This window comes from Cibotium barometz, chromosome 6 (genome assembly GCF_041138505.1).
Source record: "Cibotium barometz isolate CiBa-2024 chromosome 6, ASM4113850v1, whole genome shotgun sequence".
In the NCBI taxonomy this organism is placed as follows: domain Eukaryota; kingdom Viridiplantae; phylum Streptophyta; class Polypodiopsida; order Cyatheales; family Cibotiaceae; genus Cibotium; species Cibotium barometz.
The window spans coordinates 6989643-7017136 of NC_141051.1; the positions used below are offsets into that span (position 1 = coordinate 6989643).

The 27494-nt window shown below is 42.8% G+C and overlaps 1 protein-coding gene across 15 annotated transcripts in view; it reads right to left on the bottom strand.

Annotated features, from left to right (window-relative positions):
- Positions 1 to 531: 531 nt before the first annotated feature.
- Positions 532 to 27494, bottom strand: part of LOC147637384 (uncharacterized) — a 154573-nt gene continuing 127610 nt past the window's right edge. For 10 of the 15 annotated variants that reach the window (XM_086799183.1, XM_086799171.1, XM_086799175.1 and 7 more), the window contains 2 exons: positions 10420 to 10514; positions 533 to 722 (listed from right to left, as the gene is read on the bottom strand). In XM_086799183.1, coding sequence (XP_086655309.1) covers positions 623 to 722; positions 10420 to 10514 — 195 coding nt within the window. In that variant the 3' untranslated portion in view covers positions 533 to 622. Of the gene's footprint in view, positions 723 to 6283; positions 6510 to 10052; positions 10515 to 27494 lie in introns of those variants that run through there. The other 5 variants (XM_086799174.1, XM_086799173.1, XM_086799180.1 and 2 more) reach the window with 3 other exon arrangements.

Sequence of the window (27494 nt, forward strand, 5' to 3'; positions counted from 1 at the left end):
TGCATTGTGATCAGAGAAAGATTAAATGAGCTTACGCTTCTACGCAACCTCTCTGCTTCAAATGATAGCATTAAACTGTGTAAGACAGCTTCATACTTATCATCCTTAGCTTATGAACTTGATTACAGCAAATAAAACAAATCATACAACAACAAGTGATAAAACACACAGACTACTAGAAGAAGAGCAGTATGGACTGCATACAGCTACAACCATCTCTTTATAGTTGGAAATGAGGAGAACCAAAAAAAAAAAAAAAAAGAAAAGAAGAAGAAGGGAAAAAACAACAACAACAACAACAACTATTCTTCATGCCAAGATGTCAAAAACAAAGAAAAAAAGAGAGTCTCTGCTCATGCATATGTACCTTCCGTTAAGGCACATTCGATGATACGCGTGCCAATGAAGATATTTAAGTAAACAAATTCAAGCTTATATATATATAGCAGCGCTTGAATGTGGAGTGCGTAACCCCATTTGTCTGTGGAGGGCTCTCATACAAAGAGATCCGCATATGCACGCTACTACAAGTGTGAAATTTTCTTCCTCCTCCTTCTTCTTCTTCTTCGACGACCACCTTTATTTGGTTTGCACACAAGGCAATCAATGTGTCTTTGTCCTTTTACATGCCTTGCTTTATTGCTAGAACTTGCAATGCTTCACTTATTTCAGGGAAAATATTTTTAAAAAGAAAACGCCACTTGATACACACAAGGATCCACCTGCAGATCAAGGTTTCCAATGCAAACATGAGCTTCCATTGATTTTTGTGACAAAGAGAAGTCTCACTCATTATATATTGACATCCCATATAGAGATATAAAGTTTACTTCAATTGATCTGTCACTCAAATCTTTACCTCCTAGAATTAGAAGAAGAGAAGTCGAGTCTTCCATTCACACTAAATCATCATCTCTCACAATTGAATTAATAAGCTAAAATAAAAGTAAGAGTGAGCCATCAATAGCGTCTAAGAAGTACAAGATCAATTAATATTTTTTTGGGATAGGCATGATAAGGGTATTTTTTTTTTGAAATTGTAGTCAAGAAGAGAGGGGGGGGGGGGGGGGGGGGGGGCGGCGGGCGAAAGTGAGTGAGAGAGAGAGAGAGAGGGGTGATGAAGACTTCCATAGAGGGCTGAAATTTGAAGGCCTACCTTAACTTTCAATTTGAAGGCCATAGACTAGGTTGACCTTCAAAATATATATGTTGATGTCTAAAATTTAGAAAATTTTTTATAATATGGCCACCAAATTTTGTTTTGTACATTAATTAATTAAAGAAAGAGAAAGAACTTTAATATGAATGAATGAATGAATGAGGTTGAGAACGTTAAGAGGTTTTTTTTTTTTTGGGTTTTTGGATTTTTTTTTTTTGGGGGAAAAATCACTTGCCGACTCTAGACACTCATATAACACTCATATAAAGTCGTGTGCTGGGGGAGAGTAAGAAACTGCGCCTGCTGCATATGCCCACGTTGAAAAGGAGGCGGAAGCATATATGCATGGAGAGAGAGGAAAAAGAAAGAGACGTACCATCATCATGTGCTTCATAGAGAGAGGAGAAATACAAAAGAGTGAGATGTGCAGTGAGCCGTTTTCTTTCTTTCTTTCTTTTTTTTTTTTTTGGAATTTGCCGTGCGCTTGAGAAAGAGGGGTGTAGGAATACGATACAGAGAAATGTGTTTTTAAAAATTCGTGAGAGAGATGTGCCACGCGCTTGAGAGAGAGGGATTTTTTTCTTTGCCTCATACAGAACACAAAATTGGGAGGGACGTGCAGTGTAGGTTTTTTATATATATATATATAAAAACTTGTGAGAGATGTGCAGATGACGAATATTATAAGTTCAAGAGACAGGATAATTTGGTTTTTTTTTAAATTAAACTTAACTTTACACTAAGGTCAAAACCTTAGTTCTCTATTAATATATCAATAGAGACTGGACCCGAATATATATATAAGAGACCTTGTGTAGCCTTCTTTTGCAACCCTATTTTTTAAGAGACCTTCTCTAAAAGGTTTGAAGGGCTTTGATGTGGCTTCAAATATCGGCATTGTTTTCATGTGTTTTCCATACAATTGTGGATTTTTTTAAAAGGAAAATTTTAAAAAGAAAGGACAGAAACCTTAGATGTTACTACCCATATTCTTTAATTAGTGCCCGCACTAATTAATGAATACATTAAGGTTTAACCTCAATACTTAAAAATTCAATTCACATTAAGGTTTCTCTCTCTCTCTCTCTCTCTCTCTCTCTCTCTCTCTCTCTCACACACACACACACACACACACACGCGCACGCGCACGTGGGGTTACTCTCTCTCACTCACGAGGCTATTGCCCAGTCGAGAATGCGATGCAAGCGACTTTTATAGCTACATCCAAAGTCTCTAGACAAATTGGCTTCCAGACGCTTCCAAGTTTAGAAAACTGCACCGCCTTAAGAATTCACTCAAAACTTACAAAAAAAATGAAAATTGACATTACTTTCTACTCTTGGCCATTAATTAATAAATGGCCAAAGAAATTTGTCACCCATATTGTTATTTGTTTAAGTTTACAATAAATTGTCCAAGTTAAAAATAAAAACATTACAAGGTGACAAGACACCTACAAGGTGACAAGACACTTTTTGCGAATGGGTATATATTTGCAAGTTGATGCTAAAACTTGATGACGTTGCTTGCTGTAGAAAATGTTTTGATAATCGTTTTTTTAAAGGCAGTGGGTGCTCCACTCACACCAGCCTAATTGCGCCTCTCTCTCTCTCTCTCTCTCTCTCTCTCTCTCTCTCTAATAAGTCAATGCGCAAAAAGGCCTTTTGTAACTCACTTATGAGACTCGAGACAAGGAACACTTCTCTCTTTTAACTTTTGTATTTGGGTAAAGCCTATATTTGGCTTATTTGGAATTATCAACAAGGCTACTCTTTTAACTTTTGAGATGAGGGCCCTCCTGCCACTTCACATTGTCACTCACTTATGGGACTTGAGCTCAAGTCGCCTCACTATCACGAGGCTTGCTCCACACTGTCACTTCAAGGACTTGGGCGATCAGACAGAGGGAGGGGTATATTAAAGTTTAAATGGACCTTGGGTGAATTGTATTTGGATGTGTTCAAATGCACACATCAAAATTAGATGGATAAACACACATTAAAATTGTGTGAATTGTTTTAAGACGTGCATATATAAGTGTACATTAAAATTGGGTGAATTGTATTTGGATATGTGCATATTATGCACACAATTTGTATGTGTGCATTAATTGATGCACCCAAGGTCCAACTCTAAGGTTGAACCTTAGTATTGCACCGCAAGCACCCCCCCCCTTTTATGTGTGAAGGCCATGCAAATGTTTTATACACCAAGGAGGTAGGAGAATAAGTCAAGCACTTGATTCAATCTAGTGTGCAAGATTCCTTGGATACCAAGATACCCTTTACTCATCACTAGCGAGGAGCCTTACACACTCAACAAACAAGTGGTTGCTTATTGTCACCCTTTGAATAAACTAGTTGGTAAACACATGCTTCACACGTCTTTTGAGACTTTCAAGTTCAAATTTTACACGAATCTCCTCCTCCCCTTCCCAGACGCGGCCTTCGATGGGTTGATTGCACTTCTCTCTCTCTCTCTCTTTCTCTTTGAATCTTTTTAAATTTTTCCCTTTAAAACAAAACAAAACATCTTGTTTAAACTAAGTTTACTCTCTCTCCTCTCTTTTTCTCTCTATTCATTCTCCAATACTTTTTCCCCACCATTTGCTTGGGTCTCCTTTTTAAAGGTCGAATATTATATGTAGAACAAACTAGGCCTCAACAAGGGACACTTCAAAGTTGAGGCCTTTTGGGAACAATAATATATATGTAATAATATCTACACTTTTTCCTTTATACAAAGCACTTTCAACCACATAGATATTCCTTCTAGTCCCACTCCCTATTAAGCACACATAATCAAATCCCATTTTTCATCTTCCCAAACAAAAGAACATCCCCCAAGAAATATGAAACCCCAACTACATATAGGCAATCAACAGCACTTCACATGTAAACCCTTTGGGAGTCTGCTCTTCAAGATACTCTCCCTGTGACCAAATCTTCACCATAGGTATTATTTTCATGTGGTCCATTTAAATCAAGCACTTCCAACCACATACATATTCCTTCTAGTCCCACTCCCTATTAAGCACACGTAATCAGATCCCATTTTTCATCTTCCCGGACAAAAGAGGACATCCCCCAAGAAATATGAAACCCCAACTACATACAAGCAATCAAGAGGTAAGCCCTTTGGGAGTCTGCTCTTCAAAATACTCTCCCTTTGACCAAATCTTCACCGTAGGTCTTTTATAATATTTTCATGTGGTCCATTTAGATCTTTAGCGTGCACACATAGATGATCTTATTTCACATGTTAACACTATCACTATCTTTGAGCTCTCTTGAAGCTTGTGAAATTCCTTCACCAAGTAAAGAGATAATGTGCTCTCGAGTGGCCCATAAGTCTCCAAGTGTATAGCTTCTTTGACAATCAAATTTTAAAAAAGTGCACACACACATACACAAAAACCTAGACTTGAGGCACTTAGGCATGGAGCTAATACCATATGCGTGTGGACAATCCGAACATAAAGGGCTTCCACTTGAGAAAACGTTAGAAAGTGTCATGCATTGAATGAGTGTTTTAAAAAGATAGTGGGAACACAATAAGTTTCAAAATGCTCAATTGGTCACTTTTTAACGAAGTGAGAACTTCCAAATACAAAAACAAAACTAAGAGGAACTTTTAGCTTGATTTGGGCAAAAAAGTCAACAGTGAGTTTTCATGCGAGCTTTCCACTCTAGCTCCCCAATGTGGGACACAATATAGTTGGGGAGACCAAAGTGTTCTCTCCCCCCAATTATAAACTAGTTGAGCACAATCCAAGAGCTTAAAGGAAACAAAAGAGAATGAGCATTAAAAGGACAGTATAAACAGAGGTTTTATAAAACTTATATAACTCTAGAGAAAGATAAAATTTCACACAATCTAATGATAATACAGTGCAAAGAAAATGACTATATTATTTGTGAGAGGAGCTAGCGCACCCACATTGGGAAGTTGTAGTTGCAACTCTAAGGCAAGGCCAAACAACAAATGATTCAACAAGGCTAAGGTAAAGCTCTTGACTTGAACAGATTTGGCATTGCTTGCGGGGAGTAGTCTAGGGCTTACCTCCGTTCATTCATCCATTCTAAGCTATTGGGATCTCCCAACATTCCTCGATATTGATTAGGAGGTCACACTTTGAAAAACATATGGTTTTGGAGTCTTGGATGGTTCAGGTGGTTTTTTATTTTGATTTGAAGCTTGTTGCGTTAATGCATTCTATTTTTATCCCTTGGAAAGGTAAAACTTTAAATTCATCATTGACCTTGGCATGATTTTGAAGCCCATGAGCCAAGGAATAGCTTAGTAATTGTGATTAGAGAGTGAGAAAGTTAATTGTGTTCATTCAATTCATAAAATTTTCATGGATTGGTAGCTTAGAAGCATGCAAATTTGACAAAAATAATTAAAAACCACTTAATTACTTATATAACCACTACTTGGATAAGGATCCTTAATCACCTCCCATCAAGTCTACAAAACTCAAAAATAGACCAAACCAACTCCTAGATTGGGAGACGAGACCGAGAGTCCACAGTTTCGCGAAAAAGGACATGAGTCTAGACACATGAGCTTTTAGATGTGAGTCTAGAGGTAGGTATACTTAATATTGTACCTACCAAATGTTACTAATTTGAAGATTTGTAAGGACATACCTATTCATGTCTTTTAAGAAATTTTCCCGTTATATAATCTATACCACCTACAAATTTCAAGAAAAATTCTTGTTCTTCGTAATTATTGAACCTAATAAGTACACACCCCTTGTCATATGCTCAATTCCTAAAAGTCCATACCCCAAGGAGGCTTCTTTCATAAAAAGAAAATATGTGAACCTAATTAGTATGTGAGCTTGCATACACGAACGTGTAAACATGAACCTGGAGACGTGAGCCTATACATGTGCGCCTATAGGCATGAGCCTTGACACGTGAGTCTAGAGGCCTGATCTTGTAGATGTGAACATCTAGCACAAAAAAAGACTATTTTTTCATAGCTTCAACAGAACAGACAAGTTTAAAATCAGACTCATACTTGCTTCAGAAGTACTTAAGACCTTTGATGTGAACACAATCTCGACAAATTGTTGGAAATGATAAAACAATCGACTGTAAGATATCAAAGTCAAATAATACTTCCTTAAACCCATCAAGCCTTCAATTTAACCAAACAACCACCACTTAGCATAGTGCTTCCCTATTAAAAAGGCAAAACTCCTTCGAGTCCACCTTATGTGAGGAGTTTTGGAAAGATTAAATGAGCCAATGAAACACAAAAGTGAGTGGAGGAACAATGGAACATCTAGAAAGAGGAGCTGCCACAGTCATACGAGCTTCAAATTCAACAACTGACTCTGTAAACAACAACAAAACTTCATGAAAAGGGCATCAAACCACCCTATTTTTGGGCAAAGCTCTAGTGAACTAGCCGGAGAAGGACCAAGAACCTTAAGGTTAGCTCTCTCAAGAAGCGGCAAACCATGTCAAATACCACAATGCTTCAAACATTTGATGTTAATCCTGAGTTGGGTTTATTCCAAGTTGACCGTGACCAACAAACAGGCACAACAACAGCAATTTTGACAATCGAGATATGTCTCCTCTCTTGTACCATCAGGGATAAGTGTTTCTCAAAACACACAACAACAAGCATACACAATATAATCAAGAGTCCCACTTTTCACATGAGCTTATTATAGAAGCGTTTTCACCACCACGGAACCAAGTTCCAGTTTTTCTCTATTCAGACGAGGAATATGAAACATTGGAAAGGGTAAAGAGTCAATGTCAGGGACTACCTCAAACCAATGGGATCCACAAGGGCATTCACATAACGTGTCGTCTGTCGCAACAAGCCTACAACCTCAAAGCCAGGCCAATGGAAGACAGGTGCTATTGAAAACCGAACTAGCCACTAACTTTATGGAGCAAGAGATCCCATATCTTGAAAGGTTATTGAATTTTGCATAACCACCCCCTTATGTATCCCCACCACGTGAATATGCAAAAGACGTGCTTAGGATGACGTTTTGAAATGGGAAGGGGAGTTGTGACCAACATAGCACCTAGAGACTCAGAGTTAGGTAAAACCAAGCTAATTCACATCTCAAGAAAGATGACCAAATTTGATGGAATTGGAGATACCATTCAATATCTAGAGTAGTTTGATCAAAAATGTGAGGCCATGGGAAGGATTGATGACCCCACTAGATTAGTTCATTCGGACTTAGACTTGAAGGCAAAGCATGCTAGTGGTTTAGGTGTTTAAATCCACTTGAAAAGGCCATCGATAAAGTCTTGAGACACATTCATTGTGGGATTCTTGCCCAGTGGAGCGAGATGGAGTCTTATTGCACAAATCTATAACCTCAAGAAGCAAGAGGACGGAGAAACAATGCTGGATTAGATTGCTAGAACCAAGTATCTCCACATGAAATGCAACACCCGTGAAAGACTCGATGACTTAATGCTCATTGATTGATTTATGATCAGATTCAAAAGAAAAAGGCTTCACGACCATCTCTATAGGTCTAGACACCACATCTTCAATCAGTGTTGCCCACGAGGCAATAAAACTAGTAAATACTCTAAGGTAATAAAACTAGTAAATAATTTGCAAGACAAGGATGTTGTAGTCCATCCAAACCAAGAGATAAGAGACACATCATCCAAAGCCTCGATGGCTAAGGGTGCCCAACCAGTAGCGGCTAGATTCCTAGTCAAGGATATGAGCATGGATGAGTTAGCAGAAAATTTGCTAAACCATTTAGACTAGCACTTGTAGGGCCAACCAAAGGTAACCTCAAGTCCAGCCCTAGCTAGTTCCTCAAGCATGACACTCACACCTATTCCTACGTAGAGATACGGTTTGGTGTGCAATTTGTCACCAAAATCATAAATACAAAGTATCTAATGTTGAGGCCTAGACATTGACAATTTTGTACTCCTTGCCAGCGCCAGGAGAACCATGACACAACCCATTGTTGGTACCAAGGAAATCCAATAGCATGGACTCCGGTACCATGACAGATGCTCCCTGCACCAAGGCAACCGTTGACCTTGCAAGCTCTGCTAGTTCACTCTGTAGTAGGCACAAGCTCGAGTGTCTTACAATCAAACCCCGTTTCCGAGAGGTATGTATAGACCTCCACAGTTGCCATATCCACGTCAACTGGTTTCTCCAAGAATCGTACTAGTACAACAGTCCTCGGTGACCCTACCCATAGAGACCAAAGATTAGGAATAGGAGAGCTATGAGTCTTATGATGATGCAAGACCCGTATGAGCAGCAACAATATGATCCCTATGGATATCCTGACCAGGCTTCACCCATAGTTGCCATATCCACCTCCAATACTACAACCTCAATCGATTCCTCCAAGAATTGTACTAGTACAAAAGTTCTCAGTGACCCTACCCGCGGAGACCAAAACTCAAAACACGAAAGGTATGAGTCTTATGATGGTGCAAGTCCCATATGAGAAGCAATAGTATGATCCCTATGGGTATCCTCACCAGGCTTCACCCATAAGACTATGCCTCTTTGTTCAAAGCCATGGTGCAACAAAGAGCGAGAGACCTATGGTACGTAGGCCACTGATGCAATGCTTCCAATGCAAAGACACCGTATTATGGAGTTCCCTCACAAAGACCTTGCACCAAATTCCTAGAGTACTATGACCGCTCGGAAGTCTATGCCAAACCCCAATGTAATTCCTTGCGGGAGGCACGTGTTATAAATGTGGACTTGACCACGTTTACAAGAATTGTCCCAACGAAGTGGCAATCGCCCCCATGGAAGAAGTATTTGTTACCAGTTTGATGAGCCTTAACTCGTTGAGTGTGCAAGGAAGAATTTAATGCTATCACAAGGCTCCAAGCCAAGATGAGGACGACAGTCAAAGGAACATCCAAGGCTGCTGTTAAGCACAAAGCCAGGCTTCAACTTCGAAGTAAGTAGCAAAAGAGCCTGAGGCACAAGCCCCAAAGGCTGCAATAGCCCCTAAAAAGGGAAAGAGAGGACCGTTGCTGCATTGCCCCGGGTGCAGTGGAAAGACAACGCAAATGTGGAGTGGAGCCGCAATCTTCAAGAACTCTCCGTCCTCACCGGGAAGGAATTTGAGGAGGGCATAGTCAACAGGTGCCCCCATGATTGGGGGGGGGGGGGGGGGGGTGCACGCTGATGACTCAGGGGGAAGGGCAGCCATGGGGGATGTTGCAATAGTCATCTCCACAGGATCTGTGTACTGATGTATCCATTGCCTGGCCGGGCCAGGCTGCTCACTCTAGAGGGGGTCGGGTGCGATAGGGGGAGCCGGGAATGGATGAGGAAGGGGGGGGAGGAAAAAGAGGGGAGAGAAGAGGAGAAGGGAGGAGGCCTTTGAGGGGCGTGGGGGGACCACGGGTTGCAGAACTGCAGAGGACGAGCCAAGATCTGCAGGCATATAGGGCTTGCTAAAGCTTCTCTTGCACAATCATCCCCTTTTAAATTCCTATGCAGCTTTGCAAGTCTGTCTACAGCATATGAATGCATCTCCTTGGTTGTAAGAGAATCCTTCCTTGCATGGCATTTACCATCCCTAGATGATCCTCTAAATAGATGGAAGCCCCACCCCCTTTGAGTTAGAAGAGAACTTTTTTCATCTAATGCAACATTGCTAACCTCTGTGTCACTGTCTTGGATTTTATCCTTCTTCTTCTTCTTCTCGTCCGGCTGCTTCTTCAAGCACTCTTTGAAGACACGCCCCGTCTTTCCATAGCAGTCATAGTTCGCATATACATCTATATGTATATGCAAGTTTTACGGTGTTGACGTCACTCAGCACAACTTGATTAGAAAAAAATAATGAAAGTTCATTCTGGGTACAACCAAAGTGTTTATTTCCCAATGGATCCACTCAATTAAGTAAAATTCACATTAGAACTTGATATCACACTCGCATATCTTCTCAACAAAAGCAAGCACACTAAGCTTTCCTCTAGTACCTTGAGAATCGCTCTGATCTTCTAGCATTAGATTTCACTATGATGTCATGCTTTAAGCAAATCCTCCTTCGGATGCACACCCTAACAAATATGTGTTTAATATGTTCTAAAATTATTTTGAAAGCACATCGAATTCTTGGGATGCATTGCCAATTAGAATCTGCAAAGTTATGAACTGTGCAACTGGTTCTGCTACTATCACAGTCTCTCAGTTTTACACAGTTTTACATTGTATAACTTAAGACTTCATTTCTTGATGACTGGCATCATGATGCTTACCCTTTATTTGCAGATCGCTCCCATTTCCAGCTACTCACAAGATCCGGCCACAATGAAAAGTTGTCAATTTGTTGCCCTTTAATAGCCTCCATTACCTATCAAATCATAAAGCAACTTTAGTATGTTATCACATAAAAAATGTTGCCTTACAAAAATGTAAGAGAAGACCATATCATGCACCTTCAACAGCCTCTACGCATCTCTCTTTCTTTTCTTCCAGAAAAAGATCCTTTGGTTAAATCAAATGTCCATCTGTGGGGGACTACAACCCTTCATAGAGGTAAAGTGCTCAATGAAAGAAAGGGGGTGCTCCCTCCATGGCTGGCTGCTTTTGGAGGGAGACTACATCCTAGGGGGAGGGGGGAAAAGCCAAACTGGGGGCCCATAGTGCCAAGTGATATCACCATCCCTATCAGTGAGAGGGCCACTAATCGATCCAAATACAGGTGATGGGGTTTGCTGGAGGGGTGAGAGTGCCCCCGATAGCCTCACTGCAGCGCACACGCCAGATGTGCCAGGCCGCAGTGCTGGTGATGATTTCCCACACCTGATCAGTGTGGGTGTCGAGTGTCCAAGGGGACACACAGGCCATTAATGCTGTGATGAAGCGTGTGAGCTGAAGTGCGATGCCATCACCATCTTCCTCATAGAGGAGGGCTGGTCCTGCCTCCATGGCCCACGCAATGGCCCCCCAAGTAACTGCCTGGGCTGTCCCTGGATCCGTTGTAAAGAGCTGAAGGCTGAAAGCTGTTCCACAGCCACTTCCAGCAGAAGCCAGAAAGGACACGATTGGGAACGCCGTGAGAGCTCCAATGCCATGCTTCCGTGAATCCTAGCCATCTGGATGCCTACCTAGCCTCACTCAGTACTCAAAAAAAAGGAAAACCTATGTGCTTGGGCGGAAGAGTGGGTTCCTGCCAGAACCCCTTGCCGGGCCCCCACTCAAGCCGAGATAGAGGCTGGTTCTCCCAAAGCCACATGCGTGAAGAGGAGTCGCCTAAAACTTTGAATGGATAAGGGTGGGTGTGCCAGCTGTAGTTGTCGAAGCCGATAACTGAGACCCGCCATTCTGGAGCACCTTCCGAGCGCTGCAATCCTCCTCGGCAGGGGCGGCCGTATGTCAGAGGCCACCATGGTTGCCTACCGTAAAGGAAAGAGGCAGGGTGCCCTCTCTGATGGCAAATTTAGAGAGAGATTAGTAAGAGGATTAGCAAGAGGAAGACTCTATTGCACAATGGGAGAGTTCTTTGTATTATAAGAGATATTCACTTATATACATGGCCATAAGTGTTCACACTCACTTAAACTGTGACCGACTGAGCACTTTAGAGAGAGATTAGTAAGAGGATGATTCTATTGCACAATGGGAGAGTTCTTTGTATTATGAAAGATATTCACTTATATACATGGCCATAAGTGTTCACACTCACTTAAACTGTGGCCGATCGGGAACTTTAGGCTCATAAGAGGCCTAATGCTATTACAATATGACTACTCTCATAATATATCCATGAAGTACATCACTTGAGGCTTCATCCTAGCTTGTTACCACACGCTCTTGAAGTGGAAATCGCTATAAGTATTCCGTCGGACCATTATGGGCGCTTGTCTAAGTTGTAGATTTGACCAGCATTACTTCATATTTTGAATGTATGACCTTTTGGTGTATCTACCTTGACTCCTTGATGTAAGATAATGGCAGTAACTCTTGTTAATCCTAGAAATGGGTTAACATTCTCCCTTTCTTGATGCCAATCACGTCCTCGTGATCGCATTGAAGACCTTTGTGTGAAGTGAAATGGCTTTTGATGTTGAGTGACGTTCAATGGTCCTTGTTCCTCCAGAATTGTTCCTCCGGAAGGAATAAGAAAGGCTAGCTAGTAAATGAAAAGGTTAGAGATTAGCGGAAATTTCTAATAGAGTGGAGGTTTTTGCGAGTGATTGCATTTTTTGCGAGTGGAGGTTTTAGCGAGTGATTGCATTTTTATATTTTTATGAGCTTTTTTTATTGTGGGTTATATTTTTTGCTCACTTTGTTTTTGGCAATCATAAGCAGAGTCACATATTATTTGTGTTAGTTGGGAAACTAAGAGCTGTTAATACTGAGGGAAAAGAGAAGGAAGGATCCGGAGGAACGGAGACTTTTATGTATATTTAAGTACTCTATGAAGCAGATAATCGTGAAGTACATTAAATGAGTCAAATAGACTCTTATTGAAGCTGCTGCTTGTTGAAGACACTTGTTGGTGAGGCATGAAAGAATTACGTTGACTTGCGAGGTTAATTTAGATATCTATACTAAGGATTAGAGATCAATGTGTTGTGAAGATTTAAGTTTTCATTTGGAGAGGTTTGCAATTTGAAGGAAAATTCCAAGCCATGGGTTGTATCATTGACAAGTTTTTTGCCCACCATGGCCCCCTCATCCAGAGATGTACCTGGAAAGTTGTCGATGGTGAGGCTTTGGTGCAAATGTCCTCTAGTGCATGAGTATGGATATGTACTCATGGAGCAACTGCTACATTAACTTAGCCAAAAGAATAGTAAGCTATAAGCTTAACAAAAATGTATTGGTTAATGAAGATTGTTGGGAGTTTCTTGTGATATTCTACCATTTTAGGTAGGTCATTTGTCTGACTCCCTTGTGTTCGTCTTTTTCTTCTTCTTTTTTTCTTTTTTTTGGTTACCACCTTGCGAGCAACAGGTTCTTGTGGCTACTCTCCTTTTTGAGAGAATAGGTTCTTATGTCTACTGCGTAGCTTCTGCACTCATGTTTCTCATCCAAAGGGGTGAAAAGAGCATTGTGAGTTTGCCCTTGATACGCTTGTAAGTCTCCATTGCAAACGTAGAGATTGATTCTTGAATTTGTGACTTAAGTGGTGTCAAGGCGGTAGGTACAGCTTTTGGTTGGTTGCCAGTGGTGTTAACCGAAAAAGCAAGCTCTTGTGTATGTGTTGAATGCACGAGATGGGTTGAGTGGCTTACTTGGTGTCGCTTGGGCTTCCATTTTTGACGAACTTTAGGTGAAGTTTTTGGACTTGAAGTTGGTGGTGATGCTTTCTTCACTTTGTTTGATCTTGGCAACCATATGATGGGATAACCATCATAATACCCTTGTTCTTGAAACACATGTATAGGCACCCATTTTTTATAAACATTCTGAACTCGTGTGTTTGATGCTTTTGGTACTGAGGCTTCTTTCTTTGTGCAAGCTTAGGTGACTTCTTGATGTGCTTGGAAATTCAAGTGTTGGTATTACCTTGTGCTTGCAGTAATCGTTTTGGTATCCACACTTGTTGAGTTGTTGGAGTTCTTTGAAGAACTCGCATAAGCTTTTGTGGACGATGTTGTGGAGTACTTTTATTCTTCCTTGGCCTTTGAGTTTTGTATTGAGGAATAGGCTTTGATTGTCAAGACACCCAAATTGGATTGGCACCCTCGTAGTAGCCTTGAGCTACAAGTAGTTGCTTTTCTACCCACATTTTGAGACCATTAAGATACCTTGATTTTGGCCGTCGTGGATGAGTTTTCTTTTTGGCTGAAGAGCCCTTCACATTGGTTGGCGCTGAGGTTGTGGGTTTGAGACTCATGGGCGTTGTTGACGATAAGGCTTGAGTCTCTTGTGGAGCGAATTTCGATGACGAGGCTTTTGAGTATGCAACCTGCTCTTTTGGTGATGTTGGTCGATAAGGAGTTGTCAAGGTCGAGGCTTTTTCTTCCTTTTTAGAGACAGATAGTTGCGCTTGGGGAACTTCTTTAGGAATAGCTGTTAATTGTGAGGTTTTGACATTGGACTTTGTTGGTGAGGATGAAGTTGAAGGAATGCTTTGTCTGAGTTGGTCATTGACGCAGAAGGTATGTTTTCATGTAGAGGGGCTTTCCAAGGAAGAGGCTTGTAGCTTTTTGCGTTCAACATCATAGAAATCCTTAGGACTGAATCCTCTTCCTTGCAGTATGGTATTGTCAACTTTGTGTCGTTGACCATCATGATGACCCTATCGCTAGCAAAGCACAGTGGTGATTGGGTAGCAATAGTCCATTCATGTCCCAAGATTAAATCTGCTTCTAATAAATACTCAAACACACAAAACTTGCAAGTAAGGGAAGTTAGATTCTATGTACATTGTTTGTTCAAAATACCCCAAACATGGCATGTTGATGTCTTTTGTGAATGGAATTTTCTTCAAATGAGCGTTTAGTGTTGGTTGACCTAACAAATTCCATAACTCGAGGGCCATGAGATTGTGTTTTCGTTGTGGATAAAGCTATGCTTGGAGTGAGGTGATTTTATTGTAAAGTTCAAATCCAACCATAACTCTTGGGATATTTTGAGTAAGATATGTTGGAAGTTCCAGCTCCTCAAGGTCTCTTCCTCCTGTAAGACTAATTTCACAATGCTCGCAGGAGTGTCCAAGGTGATTATTTGCATGGATTCGTCAATTGAATACCACGAGTCACATTACCCAAGTACCACCCAAGATGACATTATACTCATGGGAATCTGGGATAACATGGAATCTAAATTCCACATTTCCACCGATTGTTTGAGTAGCATAGCTAAAGCAACCTGGAACTTCAATGTTTTGTCCATTGGCACCTCTTGCAAGACCATTGCCTTTAGGGATGATTTTAGGTTGTCCTAATGACACCCAAGTGTCTATTGTCATGATGTTATGACTAGCTCGAGAGCTAATCAATGCGCGTTTGTGCTTAACAACATTGCTCGTAGGAAAATCTAACCATACCATGATAGAATCTTCAAGTGGAACCATGGATGTTTCCGTATCAGAGTTAGTTTCAATTCCATTTCGGTTTCATTTTTCCATTCACTTTCATTCTCTTTTTGGCTCTCAACTTTTTCAAGAATGCCCAAAGTGTACAATAGCACACTCGGTTCTTTCACAACTTTAACTGAGATCTATTTGGAAACTTACGAATCCTTACAGTCCTGTTCTATGTAACTCTTGATATCTTAGTATAACTCATGGTTAACCTTTAAAGGTGCAAGAGCTGAAGCTGTGCTAGCTTCACCACAAGAGAAGAGAACTCTTCCAAATGAGGATTTGAGAGATTGCTTTAATTTCGTAAGGGATTCATCGAATTCCTCATGTGCTTTTTCAACTGCATCATTCGTGCATTCTTCCTCTGATAACTCTTCTTGGCTTGATGAGTTCATTTCTGTAAGGAGTGTGGTTTCCTCTTGAAAGGAAAAGTGATACTTCTCCAGTTTTTGATTTTTGGTTGCTATTTTAGGTTTGACACAATGAGGTTCAATCATAACCGATGAGTAATAGATGAAGTTGAAGAAATAGATGCTTTGTCTGAGTTGATCATTGACGCAGAAGGTATGTTTTCATGTAGAGGGACTTTCTAAGGAAGAGGCTTGTAGCTTTTTGCGTTCAACATCATAGAAATCCTTAGGACTGAATCCTCTTCCTTGCAGTATGGTATTGTCAACTTTGTGTCGTTGACCATCATGATGACCCTATCGCTAGCAAAGCACAGTGATGATTGGGTAGCAATAGTCCATTTATGTCCCAAGATGAAGTTGAAGGAATAGATGCTTTGTCTGAGTTGGTTATTGACGCAGAAGGTATGTTTTCATGTAGAGGGGCTTTCCAAGGAAGAGGCTAGTAGCTTTTTGCGTTCAACATCATAGAAATCCTTAGGACTGAATCCTCTTCCTTGCAGTATGGTATTGTCAACTTTGTGTCGTTGACCATCATGATGACCCTATCCCTAGCAAAGCACAGCGGTGATTGGGTAGCAATAGTCCATTTATGTCCCAAGATTAAATCTGTTTTTAATAAATACTCAAACATACAAAACTTGCAAGTAAGGGAGTTAGATTCTATATACATTGTTTGTTCAAAATACCCCAAACATGGCATGTTGATGTCTTTTGTGAATGGAATTTTCTCTAAATGAGCTTTTAGTGTTGGTTGACCTAACAAATTCCATAACTCGAGGGCCATGAGATTGTGTTTTCGTTGTGGATAAAGCTATGCTTGGAGTGAGGTGATTTTATTGTAAAGTTCAAATCCAACCATAACTCTTGGGATATTCTGAGTAAGATATGTTGGAAGTTCCAGCTCCTCAAGGTCTCTTCTTCCTGTAAGAGTAATTTCACAATGCTCGCAGGAGTGTCCAAGGTGATTATTTGCATGGATTCGTCAATTGAATACCACAGTCACATTACCCAAGTACCACCTAGGATGACATTATACTCAAGGGAATCTGGGATAACATGGAATCTAAATTCCACATTTCCACCGATTGTTTGAGTAGCATAGCTAAAGCAACCTGGAACTTCAATGTTTTGTCCATTGGCACCTCTTGCAAGACCATTGTCTTTAGGGATGATTTTAGGTTGCCCTAATGACACCCAAGTGTCTATTGTCATGATGTTATGACTAGCTCGAGAGCTAATCAATGCGCGTTTGTGCTTAACAACATTGCCCGTAGGAAAATCTAACCATACCATGATAAAATCTTCAAGTGGAACCATGGATGTTTCCGTATGAGAGTTAGTTTCAATTCCATTTCAGTTTCATTTTTCCATTCACTTTCATTCTCTTTTTGGCTCTCAACTTTTTCAAGAATGCCCAAGGTGTACAATGGCACACTCGGTTCTTTGACAACTTTAACTGAGATCTATTTGGAAACTTACGAATCCTTACAGTCCTGTTCTATGTAACTCTTGATATCTTAGTATGACTCATGGTTAACCTTTAAAGGTGCAAGAGCTGAAGCTATGCTAGCTTCACCACAAGAGAAGAGAACTCTTTCAAATGAGGATTTGAGAGATTGCTTTAATTTCGTAAGGGATTCATCGAATTCCTCATGTGCTTTTTCAACTGCATCATTCGTGCATTCTTCCTCTGATAACTCTTCTTGGCTTGATGAGTTCATTTCTGTAAGGAGTGTGTCTTCCTCTTAAAAGGGAAAGTGATACTTCTCCAGTTTTTGATTTTTGGTTTCTATTTTAGGTTTGACACAATGAGGTTCAATCATAACCGGTGATCTTGTTTGCACTCAATAATGCTAAGCATGCTCTCTTGAGCTTGCTTTTTGCGTTCTGCATATGTCATGTGATCATGATTTTCAATATGGTGTAGTTGGGCGGATTCTAGTTTCTTGATTGGACTATGAGGTGCACCTATTAAATCAGAACTTGTTTTGTCTTCACTAAGTGCGGTACTAGGACTTGTGTCATCTTTTGACTTTCCTCGGATCGTCTGGTTTTCTTTATGTTTGTCCATGCGACGAGAACGAACTTTCTTTCCGGCTTTTGTTTCATGTGTTGCATATTTAGGTTTTGTGGTTTGAGGGATAGCCTTTGAGGTGGATGCTTCCATCATGTGTAGCTTTTGGCTCCTTTGGGATTAGGTCCTCCAATGAGAGATATTCACTTATATATATGGCCATAAGTATTCACTCACTTAAACTGTAGTCCGCTGCCGACCGGGCACTTTAGGCTCATAAGAGGCCTAATGCTATTTCAATGACTACTCTCATAATATATCCATGAAGTACATCACTTGGGACTTCATTCTAACTTGCTATGACATGCTCTTGAAGCGGAAATTGCCATAAGTATTCCGTCGGACCATTATGGGCATTCATCCAAGTTGTAGATTTGAACACCATTACTTCATATCTTGAATGTATGACCTTTTGGTGTATCTACCTTGACTCCTTGATGTAACTTGTTAATCCTAGAAATGGGTTAACACCCCCAAGCCCCTCTCCCCCAAGGCTCCCTTAGTGGCAGGGTTAAATGATGACTCCATGCAATCTCGGTGCGGGTGGCCTTGCCATCGCCCCCCGCCTACAAGAAAGTTTCTCATAAACCTCTGGACTTGACCTATGCAAGAACACAAGAAAGCCCAACATGAAGTGATGTACCACATAGTGGCCAAAAGAACTTGGTTGACCACAACCACTTGACCGGCCAGAGAGAACCGTGCGAAGATTCAATACAAAGCTTTCTCCGAATGTTCTGAAGAAAGGGGGGAAATCTGCTGCTCGGGGGAGACGCTATACCCACTTCGCAAAAAAAATGCATGGGGGTGCTATGTGGGATCCACTGAGAGCCCTCAACTGGACACCAAGCTGGAGTGGGGGAGGGACCTACCTAAAAGCCACAAGCACTGTGCTTGTTGATCTCTGCAGCTGAGGCAAGGCAAAACACTTGAATCACTGCAGCAAATTTCTGCAAGTTCCCCTCATCGCCAGAGAGGGGAGCCACCATGTCATTAGCAGACTTTGAGCCAAAAGCTCCTCCAATGTCCTAATTGGCAACCGAAGGCCCCTGGAGATCTGTATTCTATGCTCCAAGAAAGTTTGCTCATGGCTTCTGCCACGAACAAAAAGAGAAAGGGGGCAGCCCTGGCACACAGACTTGGAGATGGAAAAATGCTCTTCCCTCATGCCCTGAATAAGAACCTAAATATGAACAGAGGAGTAAAGGATGAGACCCCTGCACCCATGTAGCTGAAAATCCAACCTGAGCATGATGCCCTTGAGAAAAGCCCAATCCACGCTATTGTAGACTTTCTGAAAATCTAGTGGAAGTACCACTAAGTCCTTTGGATGGATCGTGGCTGTTGTTGTCACGTCCCAAAAGGTGAAGATGTCATCCAAGATGCTCCTATTCTGGTGAAACCCGATTGTATACCATGGATGAGGTATGGGAGGGAAGGCTTGAGCGTCTGCTAATGGCTTTGGCAAGGATTTTGTAGGCTTTTGAACCCAGAGGAGTGATGGGTCTCCATTGGCACACCTCAAGTCCATGGTCTCCCCCCGATGAAATGGATCCAACCCTTTGAAAGCAGACCAACACGGGTCTCCCAAACAGATAAGATCAACCATTGTGCACGTCCAGGAGTAATGATGGTGGAATCCACCACTTAGGCTAGAAGCAGGTTACTGACCGAGATGCACACTCCGGCATGGTTCACTTGGGGACCTGTAGCATGAGAGCAAAAAGTTGAACTGTGACCCGAGAGAATCTTCTCATAGTGTCAAATGTTGTGAGATGAGGCTCCTCAATGAAGAAGATGTCAATGTCGCTGTTAGCAGTCATCTCATGTCTGTACAATATACCAGGGCCTCTGTCGTGGTGGGTGTGCCCACCCGTTTTAGTGTTTTCCATTTTTCCTCACTCTCCATGTCTTTTCCCATTTTTCCCTGAGGTGTGGAGGACTATCGGCTGTCCTCTGAAGCTGGCCGACTGCTGCACTGGTACCTGACTTCAGGCGCCTGGCCGACTTGCTTATTTGCTGGTCGGGGGCTGCCCATTGGCTGGTTGTGAGCATGGGCTACTGTTGGCCTGTTTTAGGCTAGCCGACCAACAGCCTCGGGCCATATAAAATGGCCCCCTTGCCCCCACACTTATCTCACTTGTCATGCCGGGATTTTCTTTGGTGTATATAGTAGAGTTACACAGCTTCTCTCTCTCTCTCTCTCTCTCTTTCATCTGTGTTTTGCTCTCTACAGCAGTTGTCTTCATTTCTGCTCTACATCCTAACATGGTATCAAAGCCCCAGGTGGCTTTAAGCTTGGAGACAGTGGAACGTTGAGGGTTTGCTGATTTGAGGTGCTGATTGGAGATTGTTTGGGATGTACGAGACTTGGAGATCGGGTAGAAGCCAGCCATCACCGTTGGACAGCCACCTTGCATATTATTTGCAACCTCTTCTTCTTCTTTTTTCCCACCCACCCCCCCTTCACAAGACCTTGTGAACCCTTGAGATGGCAGACTTGCTTGAGATGGCTAAGAAGCACGTGAAGATCCCAACACTCCCCATGTTCCTGTTAGAAGTCATCTCCTGTCTTTATCAGACACCAGGGCCTCTGTTGCCCCCATGGTCTTTGACCAGGAGGAACGATTCACGAACCCTCCTCACAGCGGAGGTTCGGAGGCCTTAATTGGCCAACGACCGAGAGGCCGGAATAACAAGGGCAAAGGGAAGGCGTCACCGGAGAAGTCCTCTGAGAAGAAGCCTGACACAGAACGAGAGAAATTGAAGGCCGAGAGGTCCTGCAATGATTGTGGTTAGAAAGGCCACTATTGGAGGAAGTGTCCTAAGCGGACTGGGAAGAGTGCTGATTCTTCAGCCTCAGTTGCAAAGACTCCTACATTTGTGCACTTAGAGATGATGGACTCAGATGCTTCATCGTCTTCGAGCGAGGAGGCAGTTGGCTTCACCGCAAAGGATACCCGAGAATGGATTCTTGATAGTGGTGCTTCCAGGCACATGACTCCGTCCCGTGACTTCTTTTTGGATCTGAAACGGCAGTTAGGTCGCATTTTCATTGGCGACAACTCCACCATTTCGATACACACTAAGGGCCGGATGGAGATTATTCCGACGGCAAGGTGGGAATGCCTCCCGTGTTCTTTACGGCCCTGCTCTTGGTTTTCATCTTTTGTCAGTGCATGAAGTATGCAAGACTGGCTTTCGGGTGGAATTTGAGGAGCATTCAGTTGCTCTACGGGACCGTGAGACTGGCCAGGTTGTTTGGGAAGGCGGTGTGGACAATGGTATCTACAAGCTCTCTGCACTCTTCTCATTGACAGGTTCTCAGGCCGGAGATTTGTGGCAATTTCGTTTTGGCCACTTAAATGTGGATACACTGAGCTTTCCGGGACCAGATGGTGGTTGGCTTGCCAAATGTTGCAGCAGGCAAGGACGTTGCAGTTCTTGCATACGTGGTAAGTAGCACAGGAAATCCTTTCCAAAGCACGCTTCCAAGCGGGCTTCAAACCCATTGGAGTTGATTCACACTGACTTGTGTGGACCTCAGCAGACACCATCATTGGGAGGATCTCTCTATTTCATGCTGCTTATTGATGACTGTACCAGATTCACATGGGTCTACTCTCTTTCACAGAAGGACCAAGCTTTTGCACGGTTCAAGGATTGGCACGTGATGGTGGAAAAAGAGTCTAGAATTTCTCCTCGAATATATTTCTCAGATTTTGTGCAGATCATGGCATCAAGAGGGAACTGGCCAATACAGGATCGCCTTCAGAGAATGGAGTTGTAGAACGCAAAAACACGACTGTGGTGGAGATGGCGAGGACCATGCTGGAGCATCGTGATCTTCCTCGTCCACTTTGGGGAGAGGCTGTGGCAACCGCTGCCATGCCCTAAACCGGTCTCCAACGACTTCAGTACCTAATATGACTCCGTTTGAGGCATACTTTGGTAGGAAACTTGATGTCTCACACTTCCGTGTTTTTGGGAGTGATGCGTATGTACATATTCCGAAGAAGCAGAGGGGGAAGCTTGACTCCAAATCCCGCAAGCTTATATTTGTGTATAATTCTCTTTCCAAGTGATACAGATTGTATGATCCAGAGAGGAATGAGATTGTTGTCAGTCGGGATGTTGTCTTTGATGAGCATGTTCCAGTATCCACTGTCGAGGAGCTGCCACTTCTTGGAGATCCAGAAGAGTCTGATGATGATTCCCAGACCATTGTTCCAGTTGATCAACCTCAGTCAGTACAGGAGGTCGAGCCCGCAGCTGGAGTAGAGCCCCCGCGCAACGGCAGGATGCTCCACAATCTGTTCGAGTACCCAGGTGGTTGATGGACACCCTTCGGGAGTCAGGCGTCATGGAGTAACGCAAGAGGAGGTGTATGTTGAGCAACCTCCAGGCTTTGTTGTTCCAGGATCAGAAGGGATGGTTTATAGGTTACGTAAGGCCTTGTATGGTCTTAAGCAGGCTCCCAGGGCTTGGAATCAGAAGATTGATTCCTTCTTTGATCGGACTGGTTTTCAGAGATCGGTTGTAGATCCCAACCTGTATCTCTTTCGAGAACGCGGCATGGTTACGATTATCATCCTTTATGTGGATGATCTCATTCTCACTGGCGGTCATGTGGAGCACATTGGCGTGACAAAGGCTGCCTTGTCAAAAGGAGTTTGAGATGACCGACCTAGGCTTACTCTAGTTCTGTCAAATTCCCATAGAATCTCCTCGTGGAACGCTCCTGGTACATGACTCGAAACCAGCAAACAATCCAAACAAACAAGACGGGGGCGCAGGCCTGACTCACCTCCCAACCTCAACAGCCATGGGCAAGCCCACAAGACTTGGCTGTCCCCACTGAGCCATGAGCTCAGCTAACTAGATGGACGTACTGACCAATCTCTACCTCGAGACGTCCCATACCGCCACGAAGCTATCCTCGCGGGTCTCCAGACTGCTGCCGGCCTCGGCTGCATGAAGCAGGTGCACGTCTACACTAGATCTAGGTTCTTGACCATAGAGCCCTCACAAAGTCACGCGAGACTCTATATGACTAATGACTAGGTTCCCCAAACCTCGAAGCTAGTCTTGTGTGCGTGTAGCACACACGGTAGAACACACTGTGCACATGACATACTCCCCTTCCTCTAAGAGCTCACTCCTGAGCTCACTAAAAAGCCAAGGTAATCTCTCTGAAGAGTATTCAATGTCTCCCATGTAGCGTCCTCCTCAACACGATCCTTCCACTTGATCTTGTATTCCGTGATAAGCATATTACGCAATCTTCTTTCACGAAATCCAAGAATCTTTTCAGGTTCGTGAGGAACAAATGTCATGTCCTCGACATCTATGATTTCTTGAGGAGTAACTAACTGGTATGTTCCACCCAGTACTTCCTTAAGTCTACTGACATGAAATACAGGATGAACTTTCACATGAGAAGGCAAATCTAATTCATATGCGACTGAACCAATCCGTCGTGTAATACGAAATGGTCCACAGTATCTAGGGGATAATTTTGGAGATCGACCTGTCCGTAAAGTCTCGGAATCTTTTGGAACTCGCAAATACACCATCGTTCCTTCAGAGAACTCTCTGGGTGAACGATGTCTATTAGAATAAAATTTGTCTCGATCTTGAGCACTTCTAATAGATTCCTTCGCAACTTGTAATATTTCTTGCATATCTTGCAAAAAATTACGTGCTGCATCATGTTGAAGTTCTGAGAATCCCAATGTAACAGGTAATCTAGGTTGAAAACCATACATAAGCATGAAAGGACTAAAACCTGTACTCGTATGCTTAGTACTATTATATGCAAATTCTAACATAGGAAGATAATCCTCCCATGAACTCTGTCTTTTGGATACATATGCCCGAAGCATAGCCTCCAAAATCTGATTCACTCTTTCAGTCTGGCCATCAGATTGAGGATGACCTGAGGAACTCAAATTCAAAGTTGTTTCCAACTTCTCAAAAACAAGTTTCCAAAAATCACTCGTAAACTTAGTCCCTATCACTGACTATGTCCTGCGGTAATCCGTACAGTCTAAACAATTGCTTGATAAACTGCCTTGCTAATTGCGTAGCTGTAATAGTCTTCCGGGTCGATAGAAATCTAGTCATTTTTGTCAAGCGATCTATCACAACCCAAATAGAATCGTGGCCTTGATGTGTTCTTGACAATCCGGTAATAAATGTTGGAAATCATGGATCTAGGACTAGGCTAGCCTAAGGAGGCTCAAACATAATGCTAAACATGATTATAAACAAATGACAAAAGCAATACAAAGCAACACAAGATGCACTTACTTGACCAAGAGATTGTGTACTTGAGAATGAATTGTTGTGATACATTACATTGAAATGACCCTTTATATAGGTCCAAGTACCATATGGGCTTTGCCTTTGCATGTGGGATAACTCCTAGCCTTCACCACATTCATCCACATCCCTTTGACCTTGTCTATGATATGACATAGATCACTTTTTCTAACACCCTTCCTTGATCATGGCATATCATAATGCCCTTCCTTGCTTCTAACATTACATGAAAGAAAAAGCTTAACTCATAAGGAGTATAGCTCTACAGTACATAAAAGAAATTAGCATCGCTCATAGGGAGCATAGCTTCTACATTGCGAAAAGAAAATGACATGAAAACATTCCTACATGAAAACATTCCTCTCCCATACCCCATCATCATCATAGCATCATCATCATCATATCCATGGGCATCATCATCATCATTTGTTGGTCATGGAGACCCAACTCCCCATCAATCCCCCCTTGAGGGCTACATGGCCTACTGAGAGATATTGTGAGCATCATAGAAACACATAACCTACATCATCGGTGGTTAGAGGTGTCCATACATAAACATTTGGGTAAGAGAGGGCATAAATCATTCGTCATTATGACATGTGAGCCATGACATAATAATCAACATAGACAGCATCTTGTTCATCTTCATTGACATCTTCGTCTTTGTCTCCATCCATTTTTGCGTCTTCATCTGCATCTTTATTTTTGCATAGCATCTTCTTCGTCCTGACATTGCTCATAGACTGTGCGTGCATTCCCATCCTTGAGGCAACTTCATAATGCATAGAATTTTCCAAAAAAGAGGTAAAAGAACATCATCCTTAAGTGCCATAGGAACAACCTCTTAAAGGTTTTTTTTTAAAAAACCTTAGTCTCATTAAATAGAGAATAAATCCTTTATTTTCAAATGAAAACGGCCAGATTTGATTCCACCGGCGGTCCCGTTTATTGCTGCGCTGATTCCGGATCTGTCCACGCTGCGCTCTCTGATCTGGTCAACTGCATCGCCTGCTTCTCTTCAAGCACTTCCTCTGTTTGTCCTCACTAGGAGCTGTGCAACTCAGTCGCCGTCGTCAGCAGCCACAGCAAGTCCTCAGCTCCCTCACGAACAGCAGCAGTTCTCCTCTCTCACACCTGCGGCTGCTGCCACCTTCTCTGCGCCTGCTGCAGATCACCCCCGAGGCGTCCTCCTGGTACAAGGCAGCTGCTACACTCCCCGACGTCTCCCTGCAGAACCTCAGCAAGCCGGTCCCTTCTTCCAAGTGACCCTTTAACTCTTTTCACCTCCTCGCTGCCGTCAGCTTCTCCCGTTGTTGTCTACGCTGCTATCTGCTGAAGCTTCTCCTTCTCTTTTGTGTTTTCCACTCTATTTGCTCATGCACACTCGTTGACTACTTCTACTCGTAGGCGCTGATGCGCCCTCTCTCTCTCTTCGAGATCTAGTGCAAACCTAATGAGAAAGCTATAGTGTAACCCTAATAACACATGGTGGAGAGACCTAATTTTGAATAGAGAAAAATGCTCTCTACTAATGCAAGAGGAAAACAATGGAAACCCTAAATGAAGACTAATGCAATCTTGTTAAGTAACGCTTCACTTATGGGCATCACTTCACAAGAGAAATAACCCTAATGCAAAGCTCTAAAACTAAGTAAGGTCTTAATCACCTCGTAATCCTAGATCCACCATTAATCTAAACACTAACCTAAGCTCTGATACCATGTTGGAAATCATGGATCTAGGACTAGGCTAGCCTAAGGAGGCTCAAACATAATGCTAAACATGATTATAAACAAATGACAAAAGCAATACAAAGCAACACAAGATGCACTTACTTGACCAAGAGATTGTGTACTTGAGAATGAATTGTTGTGATACATTACATTGAAATGACCCTTTATATAGGTCCAAGTACCATATGGGCTTTGCCTTTGCATGTGGGATAACTCCTAGCCTTCACCACATTCATCCACATCCCTTTGACCTTGTCTATGATATGACATAGATCACTTTTTCTAACAATAAAATCCATGGAAATACTTTCCCATTTATTACCTGGGATTTGCAAAGGATGCAACAACCCAGCCTGTCTAAAGCGTTCAGCTTTATTTGCTTGACAAACTTGACACTTGAGAACATAATCTTCCACATACCCTTTCATCTTTGGCCAATAAAAAGTGTATTTCACTAACGATAATGTCTTGTGTACCCCAGGGTGTCCAACAGAAGGGGCGTCGTGACACTCCTTAAGAATCTTGTACCTAATGTTCGGGATCTGTGGTACACAAATTTTGTCATTACGGAATAGTTAACGATTCCGAATCATCCACTGACCTCCTGCAGCCTGAATGGTAGGCTGCTTAGTCATCGAGTCTTGGTCAATCAATGAGCTCCCGTCTGGATCTTCTGCCAAAATAGACCAAAATAACTATCAGTCCTGCAAAGCCCTCTCAATGACTGAAATAAGTCAGTAGAAATCTCGGTGAACGACACAGTATTCACCTCTCTAATTCGACTAAGTGCATCTACAACCCTATTCATGGATCCTTTTCTATAACGAATCTCAAAATCAAAATCTTGCATTAATTCAGCCCATCGAGCTTTCCTGCCTCTCAAATTGTCCGCATCACACACATACTTGATTGACTGATGATCAGTCAATACCACAAACTTGGAGCCATATAAATAATGTCTCGAAACCTTGAGAGCGTGAATCACAGCATAAAGCTCCTTCTCAAGGGTTGGCCAACGAGATTGAGTGTCGTCTAGCTTTTTACTTTCAAAAGCAACAGGTCTACCATCTTGAAATAGAGCAAACCCGATGGCATAGTCACTGGCATCAGTTTCAAGAACATAAGGCCGACTAGGATCAAGTAATGCTAAGATAGGTGCTTCCTTGACTTTATCTTTCAAAAGTCTAAAGGCCATATCCAAATCGTTATTCCAAGTGATAGGCTGATTTGACTTACAGTCGGGTTGTAAGGAATACCCGCTCGCTGAAGCTCCGCCTCCACCCTGCTCTGCGCGCCATCGCTCCCCCCCCCTCCTCGCGGCCTTTCTTTCCTTCCGCCCCCCGCTTGCTCCCCTCTGTTCGCCGCTGCGCCCCCCCCCCCTCCTTCCTCGCTGCTGCGCCGCCCCCCCCTCCTTCCTCGCTGCTGCGCCTCCCCCCCCTCTTCGCCAGTTCGCCCCCCTCCCCTCTTCGCCATTTCGCCCTCCCTCCCCGCTGCCGCCTGTTCGCCCTCCCTCCCCGCTGCCGCCAGTTCGCCCCCCCGCCTCTTCGCCTCTTCACGCCCGCCTCCCTTCAGCAGCGCCCCGCCCCCCTCCTTCTCTCGTTGTCGCCGCTCCCCCTCTCTGGGCCTCTCCTCCGTTTTTCGCCCCCCCCCTCCCTCCTCTGTCGTGCTGCTTTTCACCCCTTGGGGGTTTTTTGTTTTTTTTCCTCATTGTCATCCGTCCTTCCGCCTCTTGGTGTGCAGCCCGCTTCTTGCA